This window comes from Notolabrus celidotus, chromosome 1 (assembly GCF_009762535.1).
Source record: "Notolabrus celidotus isolate fNotCel1 chromosome 1, fNotCel1.pri, whole genome shotgun sequence".
Classification (NCBI taxonomy): domain Eukaryota; kingdom Metazoa; phylum Chordata; class Actinopteri; order Labriformes; family Labridae; genus Notolabrus; species Notolabrus celidotus.
In genome coordinates this window covers 24,691,625-24,706,426 of record NC_048272.1, presented here as the reverse complement: position 1 = coordinate 24,706,426, position 14,802 = coordinate 24,691,625, and the positions used below count along the sequence as shown (strand labels likewise).

Sequence of the window (14,802 nt, the reverse complement as noted above, 5' to 3'; positions counted from 1 at the left end):
GTCAAAGTTCTATTTCCACAAAGCCAAAGTATGTCAAGAAAAATAAACGATTGCTGGATAATTGATAGACTTCTATTTGTAAACTAAGGAATGGGAATCATAGAGGAATAATTAATACTACAAATACTTTACAAAACACTGAAAACAATTAGGGCCAAGGGAATTTTTTTTTTTTTTTTTTACCCATCCTAATGTAGGTCCATTGTAAATTATATTCAAAGACTGTAGGAAAATATGGACAACAATAACGTTTCCTTACAGTGAAGCCAAAATGTGTTGAGCTCCCCCTGATGACTGGCTGCAATATTGGTCTAGACCAAGCGGCAACCTCCGGTCTAAAAATATGAGTCCAGTGAAGAAGTGCTAAAAACTGCAGTTCATCGAGGAACCGCTTGAGGCTGGCTCGGGAAGTACTGGAAACAGCATACACATGAATGGGAAAAAAGCTGATCTTTACAGCAGAAATAAACATGTTTACAGCCTGGTACAAAAGACGAGTGTAGTCTGGATAGCTCATTTCTCGATCGTCTCACACTGTTAGGGGGGTGAATTTTTTTCTAATGCAACAATTTCGAAGATATTGAGATTACGAGTCTTCCAATGAGAGGAACAGCTGACTTGATTGACAGGCGGGAACACTGTAGCTGTTGGCTAGGAGGCTCAAAGCCCTCTTTACGTCATCATCACTCGACAGCAGCAATATGGCTGCCGCCGATGATTGGCCTCAAAACAGCTCTTCAGAAACAGATGGGTGACGTCAGGGATCCTACGTCCATATTTTATACAGTCCATGGTCTAGACCTATACTGCCTGCCTCCTCCATTGTAACAAAAAGAACATGAGTCAAACTAGAAAATTAAAAACAAGTCAAAATTCTCAAACATGCTTTCGTCATAACAGTTTGTCTGATCGTGCTTATTTAAGAATATTTAGTTTAAAATTATTTGATGCTAAAACGGGCTTGTGAAATGTGATAATTGACAGCTCTGTTGACAAATGACTGGATAAGCATGTCTCATGGAGGAACGCTAACGTAACAAACTCAAACACAAGAGTCACTTTTCATAACTGATAGAATTTGCTACTAACTGACTTATGAATCTGTTCAACTGTAGACTGCTGAACTGTTTGGTGTTCGATTGCTGAGTTAAAAGTGTGTTTTGGATAGAAGAAGAGGTGTGGCATCAATACTGCGGCTCTACCAGTCAGATTGCTTCTGCTCATCTCTTGGCTTTGAATTATGTCACCAACAAATTGTGTCAATGCCAAGCGGCAACCTCCGGTCTCAAAATATGAAGCCCATGCAGAAGTGTTATAAACTGCAATTCATTGGGAATCCACTTGAGGCTGGCTGCAGAAACCAATAAGTCTTTTTCATGATATTGTTACTTATCAATCAAATGTGCCTCTTGTATTTCTTGTATATCATGAAACAGCGCGGTAGCATTGTTCTGTGTCAGTGGAGTTGATTTAATTATGCCAGCAGAAACTTATTCTCCATCAGCATAATCCTGTGTACCTGCAGTTTGTAGCGCTGTGATGGAATGAGGGATGTGAAAACAATTTGTCATCTTTCACGAGTAGTTCAACGTCAGTGTCACTTTAACATCAGTATTTTTGCTTGTCGCTTGTTTACCAAAAGTCTCCACTGACACCGCACAGGCTCAGTCACACTAATACACATGCACATGCACACACACATAAATACACACACACAGAAGGCAGCCCTCAGTACTTTGTCTGAGCTACACTAACAGCCTACAGCCATGCTTACAGGGCATTTCCACTAGGAAGCCAAATCCCCTGTTCTCTCAGCTCACCTGGCAGCCAAGGAAAAAAGACGGCAGCAAACTTTTTAAATGCAAAGGTTGGGGAGCAACTTTGACGATAAAAAGCGCATCAGGAAGCGAAGTGAAGGGGAAAGAGGCTTTAAGGGGGGAAAAAAGGGATTTCATTTGCAGGGTTTTGGTTGTGTTGGCCTGTGAGCGGGGGATTGATAGAGGGTGGAAGGAGGAAAAGAAGAAGGCAGGTGAATAGGAAAATAAAACCCAGAAGGAATGGAGAAAAGAAGGGTGTAGTTGTGTGCCATAAAACGTCCCACTGCCTTTCCCAGGGCCAAGTCCCCGCTCTGTTTCTAATGAACTCATTTATTCTGTTTTGCTGGCTTTACCTCCACCAGCAACAACAACAGACAGCCTCCTGGTCTGCCTCTGTGAGTGCTCTGCTTCAGGCTTTGTTGAGCATCTAGGTCTGTCCTGTGGCATTACCTCTGTTTACTTAACGCTCACCATCGATCAAACGCAGACCTGAGACTGTCCTTCTGCTGGCAAAGGCACCGCTAATTAGCATTTCCCTCTTAAACAGTGTTGATTGCAGGTGACTGATTGGATTTAGCTGCTGTTGATGCTTTACTATGTAGCGTGTGAAGCTAAATAGAGTCTCCTTCCCTTAAAGATGTGAAGACAGATTCTTTAGAGAAAAAAAAAAGGTTGTTTTTGTGCCCATATCTCCTGGTCCGTGTAGCAACAAAGGCAAGAACATCAATAGGCAGCACATTTTTCTGTGAACACAAAATCGCATTCTGGTTTTGGCCAAATATTTAATCTCTCCTCCTCCTTTTCTCTCTCTCTCTCTCTCTGTCTGTCTCTCTCTGTCTCTCTCTCCCTCTCTCTCTCTCTTTTCTTTCTGAATAATATGCCACTGGGAAGAGAAAAAAACGGAGAGCACGGATCCCCACTCCTCCGCTCTTCTCGGCTGCACGTCTGTGATGTCATAATCACTCACATCAAAGGCTGTGCGCTCAACACGGCGACTGTCAGCTTCCCTGGAGGCGTCATTAAAAACGAACAGAGCAAACGGAGCTGGGCCTGACAGAGACGCATCAAAACTTCCTCACACGCACGCACGCACGCACGCACGCACGCACGCACGCACGCACGCACGCACGCACGCACGCACGCACGCACGCACGCACGCACGCACGCACGCACGCATGCACCACTAGGCGCGTGCACACAAACACATGCTGTATGCATGTGCATTGGTGTACCTGAGATGTATTGCAGACACATGCATGCACACTATCACACACAAATGTGTAATCTCCAGATCATGTACACAGCAAAAAAAGATGATTATAGTGCATTTACTTTCACATACACACATACAGTCTCCCCCACACACTCACAGATAAAATATCCAACTCTTTTCCATCCCAATGTCAAAACTCCTTCTTTCCAGCATGCATGATTGAGAGCCGAGGGTTAAAACGAGACACGCGTTGCTTCCAGCTGCATTGTACATGTGAGTGGGAGCATCCACAGCATGTTCGCAGCTGTCATGGAGATGTGCCGTCGACCCGTCGTGATGTACATTCACGATGCACACTCATGTTTGTTGATGTTGCCAGCGCGGGGAAATAATGCAGAGCGTGCACATCAATGTACAAATAGCCTACATCCACCTGCTCGCCCGCTTTTCATCCCTCCCTGTCTATCTCTCTCTCTCAAACACACATGCCCACACACATGCACATATACACACACAGGCACATACTCATTTACATAAACTGGAGGAAGGACTATAAATAGTATGCCTATGATGTGATGCTGTGTGTGGTTTCTCCCTATGGGTTTGTGTGTGTGACTGTCAAAGTGAAGGGAGGCAGGGAAAAAGAGGGGGGAGGAAGAGAAAGAGGGCAGATATTTAAGGGGGAAGAAGGGCTCTGTCTGTGTCTGTTGAACAGCCAGTGATGATAAACAGTACATGACAAGTACGGCAAGGACAGGCGCTCCCCTCTGATTTCAAATATAAGCCCTCATATGTCAAAAAAAAAAGGGCATCTTTGTGTGTTTGTGTGTGGGAGTGAATCCAAGAAGCGTTTATGTAAGACTTTTGCTTCTACGTCGCCATGGTGCTCCTTGTGTTTGACTTACCCCTGGCAGGGTCTTCTGCTCGTGCAATGCATTCTGGGCTTTCAGGGCCGACTCTCTGGCACAGTAGGTGAGGAAGGCACAGCCTGAAATACAGAAAGAGAAAGAGAGAGAGAGAGAGAGAGAGAGAGAGAGAGAGAGAGAGAGAGAGAGAGAGATGATTATGTTATGCGAATAAGGGGACAGCCACGGGAGGGGGCTGCACCAATCACCAGCAAATAGCCAAAATACACACAAACACATACACACTCACACACAGACAAAAACACACAAAGTAAGCCTGCAGCCATAAAGCTGAAACTCTGTCTACATGGCAGCTCTGGGAATTCACTCGTGCGTGTGTGTGTGTGTGTGTGTGTGTGTGTGTGTGTGTGTGTGTGTGTGTGTGTGCGTGTGTGTGTGCGTGTGTGTGAGTGAGTGAGTGAGTGAGTGAGTGTGTGTGTGTGTGTGTGTGTGTGTGTGTGTGTGCATTTGTGCCTGTGTGTTTGTGCACAGTATTCCAGCAGATGAACAAACGGAACATTCCGGTGTACACAATCCATACACACGCAGGAAAAAAAAGCACCTGGAAACCAAAAAATCGCAGCTTCGAAGATGCAACAATTTGTGCATTCTGTCACGTGAGAGCGATTCTGCCTGTAAAACACATCAGATCTGCTCGAGCTTCCCTCCCTGGCAGTCTGAAATAGCAGTTATCCATTCGTCCATCGCACTCTCCTGGCTGCTGTGACAGGGAGAGACATTTCCCTGACAGCTTCTCTTTCTATCTCTGTCTCACTTCCCCCCCAATTCCTCTCACCTCCCTCCACCCTTCATTTATCCATCTCTCTCTCTGCTCCATATGTTCCAAGACTATACCCACAATCCTCGGTTTTGTTAGTACCTGAGCTGACATGTGGGGGGTGGGAGGGAATATGGAGATGCAGGAGGCGAGAAGGAAGAAGAAGAAGAAGAAGAAGAAGAAGAAGAAGAAGAAGAAGAAGAAGAAGAAGAAGAAGAAGAAGAAGAAGAAGAAGAAGAAGAGAAGAAGAAGAAGAAGAAGAAGAAGAAAAGAAGAAGAAGAAGAAGAAGAAGAAGAAGAAGAAGAAGAAGAAGAAGAAGAAGAAGAAGAAGAAGAAGAAGAAGAAGAAGAAGAAGAAGAAGAAGCCATGGTGAACGTGCAAGCCAATCAATCGCCACCCCCTGTTGACAGCGAGGCGCACGCCATTGTCACAGCGCTGACAAACTGTCAATCTTCAGATCAGGACTAATGATTTATGTGTTTGATGGTTTAATAAAACACATAAAGACAACTGCACAATAGGCTGTGGTGACACGATTCAATAATCTTCACACTGTACTGAACATGCAGGTGTTTTGCTTGTTTTTTCGATGGTTTAGAGTCTCGACAAAGGAAGGTTCGTTAAAGGAAAAACAAGGTCAGAGCCGATAATTACAAACACAGTGTGGATTATCTAACAGATATATAGCTGATCTTACTTGTGCTCAGCTTTGTTCTTTTTTTTGCATACTGGGGGCTATTTATGGTGGAGGGCAGCACCATGTACTGTATGTAGAAGCAACATGCCTCCCCTCCTCTCGGCTCTGTGTCTTTAACCCCGGGTCGTCCTGATGGCGGGGCACTAGGGAGCTCTGCCTGTTGGTGTTTTTAATTAACAGGCCTCTCTCTCATTAGGTGAAGTGGGAGCTGGCCGCTGACAGCTTGGCTACCTCCTCGTCCTCTCAGGGCCTGTCGTGTTAACGCTACATGCCGGTGCCGTCCCACAGGAAACACACACGCGAGCCTCTGATTCACACGCCTGACACTCACCAGCTCACTTGCAGGCTTGCAGAACAGGCAGCCATCATATCAAACATATTCAGTCAAAGGGGATTTATTCAGATCTAGGTTCAGAAAATCTAATCATAAAATAAAACTCTTTATAAAACATTCACAATATGTGTACCGTGTTTCATTTGTTTCTCTATTCTGATTGATTGATAATCCTGACACCTATGTTGCCTACATAAACAGATCAGACTATCAGAAAAAGACCCACTGCTGGCTGCAAATGCCACAAGAAAAAAGTCTTGATAATTTTCTTGAAACAAGATGTAATAATAATTTAGTCTGATGACATTTTTGGCCGGTACCGAGACAAATATACGTCTTAAGATCTGAGATCTTCAAGATGTGTCTGTTTTAAATTATAATAAAATTGAGTTCAGCCTTAGTTCAGGCAGGTCACAAAGTCAAGCTCAGCCCACAGAACATCAGCTGGTATTAATGCCAGCCCATATCAGCTGACAGCTCACTTGATTACCATCTACGCATCTAATTGTCAAATGTCAAAATGACTGTTTAAACTGCTTTAGCCTGCCCACGCTTCCTACCTCCGCTTTGCAACCCACCTCCATCCCAACACCTCCTTTTCTGCTGTGTTTGATTTTATCAGTGTCATATGCATTGTCACTGGTGCCAGCTCCATTCTGTACCCTGGGGATCTTTGCTGATGTTCTTCCTACTTTGGCTTTTCAGGCATGCACATGAAAGGGATGGGTTGTGTGCTCTCCTAACCTCAGGCTTTTGGAATTCCATGTATGCACATGGAAGGACATGAAGCTCTCCGAACAGAGCTATACCACCTACATCTTACTGTGTTCAAATCATTTTTATTTGTAACAAGAGTTGTCCTGACTGAACTTAAATGACTGAAACAAGAAGTAATCCTCAAATGAACTCTTTCATTATTTGTTCCAGGATTTGACAAGTTTTCATTCATTACCTTTCAGAGGCAATTGTGTGTCAAACGTATCACGTATTTATATTACTATTATTCAGATGGCTTCTCCACTTCTTTACTGATTCATTTCATTCTTACATTCTTGGGTGATAATCTGTGAGAGCTGGGGCATCCTGGTGACTGGGGTTTGTTATGTACTTTAACCTGCCAGCTTGGCACATTTAATGTACGACACCAAAACAACGACTTACAAAGCATTTTGTGATACACTAACTTCTTAAATCGAATGACTCTTACTGAAAAAGATATTAGGCATGATTTTATTGAGCAACATTCTGGCGATGAAGGGTATTTTATTTTTTCACATGTAAAAAATAAGGACAAAGAGGATGTCCACACCCTGTTATGGATCTAGGGTCATGCTCTATGTCTTATTACTTCTATCACTTTTGCTGCTACTACTACAACTACTCAATGGCGGTTCTAGGGAGGGGCCAACAGGAGCTAGTGCCCCTGTAAAACTGAACCTGGACCCCCCTGTGGCCCCCCCTCCACACCAAAATAATATTATACAATAAAAAAAGCTTTGGTATCGCACCGATGTTACAGGCGGAACACATGCATGTAGCACTTGGTTCCAGTCCCTTAGAGTGCTAAGGGACTCATGTTGAATGTAAACAGCCAAACAGCTGCTGTCAGTCTGCACTTTGATCTAGTACACAGTAGTATATATGTCTAGTATATAGGGATGCTCTGATTTTTTGCCAGTTTGTTCTCAGCCAGTCCTCGCCCTTCTCAGTTTCTTTTGTCAGGGTTGAATGTGTCCCTCTGACAACACCCTTGGCCCCAGCCTGGCCCCCCCAGTAAAATTAGTCTAGAAACGCCACTGCTACTACTACAACCACTACAAAAACTACTACTACTATAGTAAATGCAAATGCCTGGAAAAATACAAAAGGTAGAAGTGACATGAGTTGGAAGGAAGAGTCCTGCAGATTTGATCTGTTGTAGCTGGTATACTACTCAGTCAAATGACAATAAATAGGTTATTTAGACTAAGTGCTTAGTCTTTTATAATCCTAAAGTTTTGTCATTTTTATCTTACACAAAGTAATTATATTTTTGCCAAATCACAATTTTCATTTGCATACAGAAAATTTCTCCTTGCCCAAGCGGTAGCTGCGGAACCATCCTCATGGGCTAGATGGCAACTTCTTAAGGAAGATTACACACCTTATAATGTTGTCATATTTTTTATTTTAAACCTACTTCTACAAAGTAACAAATATCTTACGTTTCTGCATGTGTGCGGTAAATAATAGCCTAAAAGTGATACTGAGCATAAGAAGTACAAGTATCTCTAAACAGAGTCTTAGTGCCATACATCTATTTAGTTGTGTTGCATCTCTGAGTGTATTCACACATGTAACAAGGGGCCAGCATGCATACAAAGTTGCTAACACAGTCACACGCTCACATACACACACACTAAAAGTGACAGTCAACAAACGTTCAATTTATCATCATTGTCACAAGTCAGATGCTGGCAGCAGCTCCAGTATCTGACTAAGGCCCATATTGGCCCAGGAGAGAGAGATAAGCTGTTTGTTTCTGCTGTCAATGCTGCCAATTTGGTTTCCCATCACTTCAAATTCAAATCAACAGCAGCGCAGAGGGGATCTGAGAGAATGCCTGTGTGTGAGACGAGAGGAGAGTAAGGGAGAAAGAGATGGGGGAAGAGAGGAAAAGAAGGGCAAGGGAGCAAAAAAAAAATGAAAGAGGGAGAGGAGAAGAGCAGAGAGGAAGAGCAGAGCAGCAAGGGATGCTGGGTGAGGGAGGGAGAGGGAGAGAGAGGGGAGATAAGATCACCTAGCTTCTGTGAACACCATCCCCCTGTGTCCTACACTCGCTTCTTATCTCAACCGCTGCAGACACCCTAAAGGGACACACACCCACAGAGAGGGAGGGAAACAGGAAAAGATCGAGAGACAGAGAGAGAAAGAGAGAGAGGGAGAGAGGAATATGCGGAAGTAGAAGAGAGAAGATGAAAGGAAGCAGCGAGGGAACAGTGGAGACTCTGAATACTTTCTGGTGGGGGAAGAAGAAAAGACACAAGCTTTAGTGGTGAAATCCACCGACTGTCACCAGGCCTCATTTAAACGACAGCTGTGTTGGACCACATAGCGCTTTGACCTTGTTAACTGTGGGAAACATTTACTTTGTGAGTTGTCTTTATAAGATATAGCTTACCAAAAAGTTGACTGTCTGGAAAGTAAATGTTTCTTCTCTGCAGAGAAGTCATTTTGTTTTTAGGTCAACTGAAGTTCAATATCTTTGAAACTCTGACGAACATAAAACAACATTATTTAAATTCATGTCGTATGAGCACTTTAAGGGCTGAATTAAATTCCATTTGATTTGCAGTGATGCCACTGAAACCATCATTTATTGCCAGGTTTATTACTACACAATCTCAGAACCCTGAACCTTCTGACCTCAACAGCTATAGGCAAGACTTGCACTGATCATTTTTTTACAGTATACCTTGCAAACTTAAGGAGTGAGAATGAAGATGTTCTTGAGAGACGACATCTAGGAGCAAGTCTGAACCCATACGCTTGCCAAATTCTCTTTTGAAGACTTGAATTCAAGTTAAATCTAAGTTCAAAAATGAATCATCGGTTCCAGGATTGCATTAAGGTAGTTAACATTTTGCTCTCCACACACTATTTTCCTGCATACAGCCAAACCCTGCCAAAGCACTAGTTGGCAACACAACTTATTCTACAAATATCAGAATGCTTCTGGTACCAAAATATGATCCTGTAACAGATTCCACATTATCAAGCTAAATCTATAACTGGAGATCAACAATGGCCTGGCAAAAACTCATGAGGAGGTATTTCAGATCTTTAAGCCTTGATTGGTTAATATAACCGATATATTTTTTTGGCCACTTGGGGGATGAAAACACGCATAGACAGTATAGGACTGAGTCTTAGCGGCATCATTTATTGGTGTCTGAACAGGGGTTTTGAAGACCAACAATGGCGGTCGCCATATTTGAAATGCACACTATACCTAACTTTAGGTCTACCTAGACAAAGGCAAGAGGTGGAACTGAGGCAGGTCTCTGCCTAGCAGACAGCCACATTGCGGCTACCTGTCAGTCATGTCAGCTGCATGAGTCTAATGTCTTATGGTAGAGTAATCCCTCAGTTTTTAGAGATCAGTCACTCGAAACACCAGGTTTAACACCGTTTTTTCTACCCAGGTGATTTTGTGACATCACAAAATCACAGAGCTCTTATGGTGGCCATGTCTCCTTGAAAACAGGTCCTCCCTTCGCAGGCTACCATAGATCTGGCCAGTCAGAGGAAAGTGGGCCTATAGAAAGGAAGGTCTGAAAGACGCAGCACCTGAAACCTTCTGTGTCAAGGCTGAACTGAGGGTTGACAGACATCTGGGTGAGATAGATAACACCTTTTGAATTGTATACCATGCAATGCTTCTACAGAGGTGTCAGACAGCTAAAATATAACTTTTTTTGAAAAGTATAACTTTTATTTAAAAGTTATATTTTGAGCCTTTTTTGCATTTATTGATAAGACAGCTGTAGATAGACAGGAAATGTGGGAAGCAGAGTGGGGGAGGACATGCAGCAAATGGTTGCAGCTGGGAATCGAAACCGGCGACCTCTGAGATGAGGACTATAGCCTCTGTATGTGGGGTGCTTAGACTGTTGGGCCATCAGCGCCCCGTATAATATACATTCTGAAATGAACATAACATAGGAGCTTTAAATATATTTGGCCCCATTGTGTTAATTCCATGAGTAATTACAGAATGTAACTCCTGGGGTCGATGTAACTCCCAAACCTTCAACCTCTGGGACCTCAGCAGTTGAGTATGATTCTCTAATCTTGAAACTCTCCCTCAAAACTAATTATTACTGTACTAAAAGTAAAACTACTAATGCATTCCTGAATTAGTGCTTTGCGGAGTTACTGCTCACATGAATTACATTTTACCAGCATGCGTTGCCTGACGCCACCCAAGACTAGACAGCTCGGGGACAATGTTATTGCACAGAGTTCTCTAATTATCTAGTGCCTATTAATTCAGGGATTGTAAAAGGCTGACATAAAAAGTTCCCTCCTCTCACTCTCTCCTTTTATTTCCAGCCACAGACGAGGAAGAAACTCCCAGTGATCATTTAAATATTTCAGAACATCTTGGTAAGAGCCTAAAAAGAGTCAATAGCATTAAAAAGCTTTATCCACGGCGCAGCTCAAACTCCACGCTGCACAGCCCTGGAACTCTGCCTCGAAAAACTTTGGCATGAAAGTTTGTTTGAGGCTGTCCAATTTCAGTCAGTCAATAGAAATCTGCACGTCTCCCCCCTACCTCAGTTCTGTTAGCACTTATCTCCGCCTGAAAGGGTTGACCAAGGACAGCCTTTGCTCAATAAACAGAGGAATGTTTTTTTTTCTCCTTTTTAAAAGATTGACCTTAAGACAAGAACGTTCTGACCGGATTTTTGTGAGTGCTCAGGCTTAGATAACGCTCTTCAATTCACTCTTGAAATGGGTCAGAGTAAAGACGAAAATTCTTGACTTATTGTGTTCTCAGAGAAAGCGTATAAAGCCTTGGTCTTTTAGTCATATGGTGACAATGAGAAGCACTGAGTGCAGGAGAGGAATACTAATAAGTGTCGTGTTAAGAGAGTTTCTGATTCAGGAGTGATACAGTTGCCCTTGTGCTGCTGTAACTGGGACACTCAATATGAGCCGTGTGATTGTGCTATTCAGATTGTATCTGGTTCAAGAAATCATGTTATTAAATTAGAACATTTGAAGCTGGTGAAAAACAGGTATAGTGTTTGTAACTTTTGCAGTGATGTTCTGTGAGAGATTTTTTTCCTCACTTTAAACTGGGCCTTACTGTCTTAAAACTTTAATACTCGTAAATATTGAAATCTGTGGGACTAATTAAACATGCAGACTGGTCTTAGTTAAATACCACCCTCTGGATCTGGAATCAAAGTGGAAAACTCAGACGGCACCCATATTTTTGGTTCAGCGAGAAATAGAAATTTAATCAAACGAGCATCAATCCCTCATATCCCTCCCACCTCCACTGACCTTTCAGATCATTACTCACAATGGGAAAAAAACGACAGAGGATAGTGGCTATTTTAGGGGACACAGCCAAGGTCTCTGGGATCACTCCAACTTTCTCCTCGTATCGTCTTAAAATCTTTAACTGGCAGCTATAAACCCTGATAAAAGAGAGTAAAAAGCACTTTGAAGCCCACATTATGAGGTCAGAGAGCTTATTATACTCTGTTCGAAATGCAGGGGGAAAAACGTTACTACTTTTAAGAGAAAACGTCTAGTTTTTTTTTTGCATTGTGTAAAACAGGCCTTAAAAATTCAGGAGCTGTTACCGGGACTAATGAATGCACATCTGAAGTGTGGTATTATTTCAGCAGAGTGAGACAGATCTAAGGGGCAGCATTATGAAAAAAATAGGTGAATTCATTTAGAAATAAGTGTAATAGCAGTCCCAACTCTCCTATAGACGACTTTATCCAGATCCCTAAGTCCTCTCTTCAGGGGGAACAAGACAAATCTGTAATATAGAAAGACGCAGTGAGCAGTCACCAAGGGAACCAGAGAGCAAGAAAAGAAAGAGCAAAGGTTAATAACCAGGTGACGGATGAAACTCAAAGGGACAGCACTACCACTACTATACATCTGCTGCATTCTTCTCCCAGTATTAAAAGTGCAGGACATTGTAATTTAGAACAATAGAGGCTCCAGTTGTAACTAAATTACTCCCTGAGATGAGGATATGAAGAAGTCCAATGAAAGTTATTATACTGTATCCTGGGTGAATACTCACTTCTGAAGCACCAGAGGGTGTGAAATACATTTTTATAACTGGGCAATTTTTGCAAAAAGTCTTTATCATCAGGCTAAATTAAAGCGCTCTGAGGGTTTGATTGTAACTTTTTAGGAACACTGTGAAAAATTACTCAAATAAGTTGCTTAAAAATTGCCAAAACTTCTTAGGGGAACTACTGCAGGAATATAAATCTGCTGATCTATGAGAGTACGCTTTGAAAGTCATCATTACCGAATGCATAAAGAATTTGCATGTTACACTATTATATCTGCACACCATACAGACAAATTAAACTGGAACAAACTGAACAAGTGACAAGCAGGAAATTGGACGTGGACAACATTAATACCAACAGGCATGCAGTAATCCTGGGATTATGAGTATTAGTAGCAAATGCATGCAAACAAAGTTCTCACAAAACTTTAGGCACTTTTTTAAGTGAAGCCACAGATAAACAACATTACAAAAAAAGTTTGTAAGATAAAAAATGTGTGAGAAAGAATGACCAACTTCAAGTGATATTAATGTGTGTGTTTCTTTGTGTGTGTGTGTGTGTGTGTGTGTGTGTGTGTGTGTGTGTGCGTGCGTGTGTGTGCATGTGTGTGTGTGTGTGTGTATGTGTATGTGTGAAAGAGTCCCAGAAGATAACAAGTCCCATCTCTTTCCCTGCTTCCCAGAGAGGCCGTCTCTAAGCTGTGCTAATCGATTGGCGCAGGAGGAAAAAGGGCCGGCTTTAATGTGTTGCATGTGAAGGCTTTACTGGAGAGCAGAGCTGCTGAATCAATCGTGTAGAAAATGCATCATTAGGACAGTGTTGTCCCCCCTCAACACAAACCACCAACCCTCCCCAGCCCCTTCCACCCTTCACATGTCCACTCTGTCTCCTGAGGGTTGCTACTGAAATCTCACACACACACAAATACACACATTCATACCCACACATTTGTACATGAACTGGACTTGCATGGGGCTATTGAATTCTCCGACCATGAGGTAGAATACCTTTCTGAAGAACACTTAGGCTGAGCGCATAAACGATTGAACATGCATACACTCTTGTTAAAAGCTCCCCTGATGGCAAACACACGCGCACGGACACACGGACACACACACACACACACACACACACACACACACACACACACACACACACACACACACACACTCACCAAAACACAGAGCTGTGCCCCATATCCACGCTGATGAGTCGCCTCACTCTCATCCTACCTCAGCCATTTTGTCAGGAAATGTTTGGAACACCCAAATTTAGCTTTCACAATATGAATTATTAAATGTAGAATGACCCCTAAAATGAACAAGAAGTCTTCGCTGTTCTGTACCAGGTTGGACACTTCTGGAAAGGTACTGCTGCTTACTAATATCACCATGCAGACTGTTAACACATCGACTTTTACCCTGACACATCAAACCAAATCACTTTAATGCTTGATATCTTGCCCCTCATATCTTTCGGAGTTTGGGTTGCTCTTGTGAACATTAGGTCAGGCTTTAAATGCCAGATTAACAGCTTAGTGTTCCTGACAATTATGTTTATATTAGCACTTTCTGCACTTTTGATAAGAGTCCAAGAACAATATTTATGACCTAAAAAGGAAGCCCTGCACACTAAGTGAAGAAGCAAAGATAAGATAGGAATTCAGTTGTTACAGCAACCCAGACATAAGTACAATCAAGAAAGAAGTTTCAATAAGTACAAAAAAGTACAAAATAAGTAAAAAATAAGTAAAAAATAAAATAAAATAAAATAAGTAAAATAAAATAGATAAATAAAGCTAGAGTACAATTTAGATATATACAATGTTACAAATGGAATTTAAATTAAATAGAAGTAATTACTGGCAGTATTAAAAAAATGTTTCAGTAGTGACAGGTTGACATGGTGTGATTATGGTTGGTAATGACAAATTAAGCATAAATAGAAATAATATTTGTATGTAATATGACCATGGGTTGTAGTTAGAATAGTAATGTAATATAACATAATATAGTATAGCAAGAAAATTATATAATATCCAGGATGGCTAAGTAGAGAGGATTTGGAAAACTGTTGCCTGACGACATTAGACCCATTCACCTTTTCCCAGGGGGGCATTAGCAACGGCGGCATGCAGAAGTGCTTCTAGTAGCAGCTGAACAGACCTGCAAACAATCAGGTCTAGCCCGGTATATCTGAGATAGGCGGGAGATCTGTTAGAATGACAGCTGTCCCAGACCCA

The 14,802-nt window shown here is 42.2% G+C and overlaps 1 protein-coding gene across 6 annotated transcripts in view; it reads right to left on the bottom strand.

Annotated features, from left to right (window-relative positions):
* The window catches only part of celf4 (CUGBP, Elav-like family member 4), a 102,344-nt gene that overhangs the window by 72,005 nt on the left and 15,537 nt on the right, over positions 1 to 14,802 (bottom strand). For all 6 annotated transcript variants that reach the window (XM_034693132.1, XM_034693148.1, XM_034693157.1 and 3 more), the window contains exon 2: positions 3,936 to 4,018. In XM_034693132.1, coding sequence (XP_034549023.1) covers positions 3,936 to 4,018 — 83 coding nt within the window. The remainder of the gene's footprint in view (positions 1 to 3,935; positions 4,019 to 14,802) is intronic.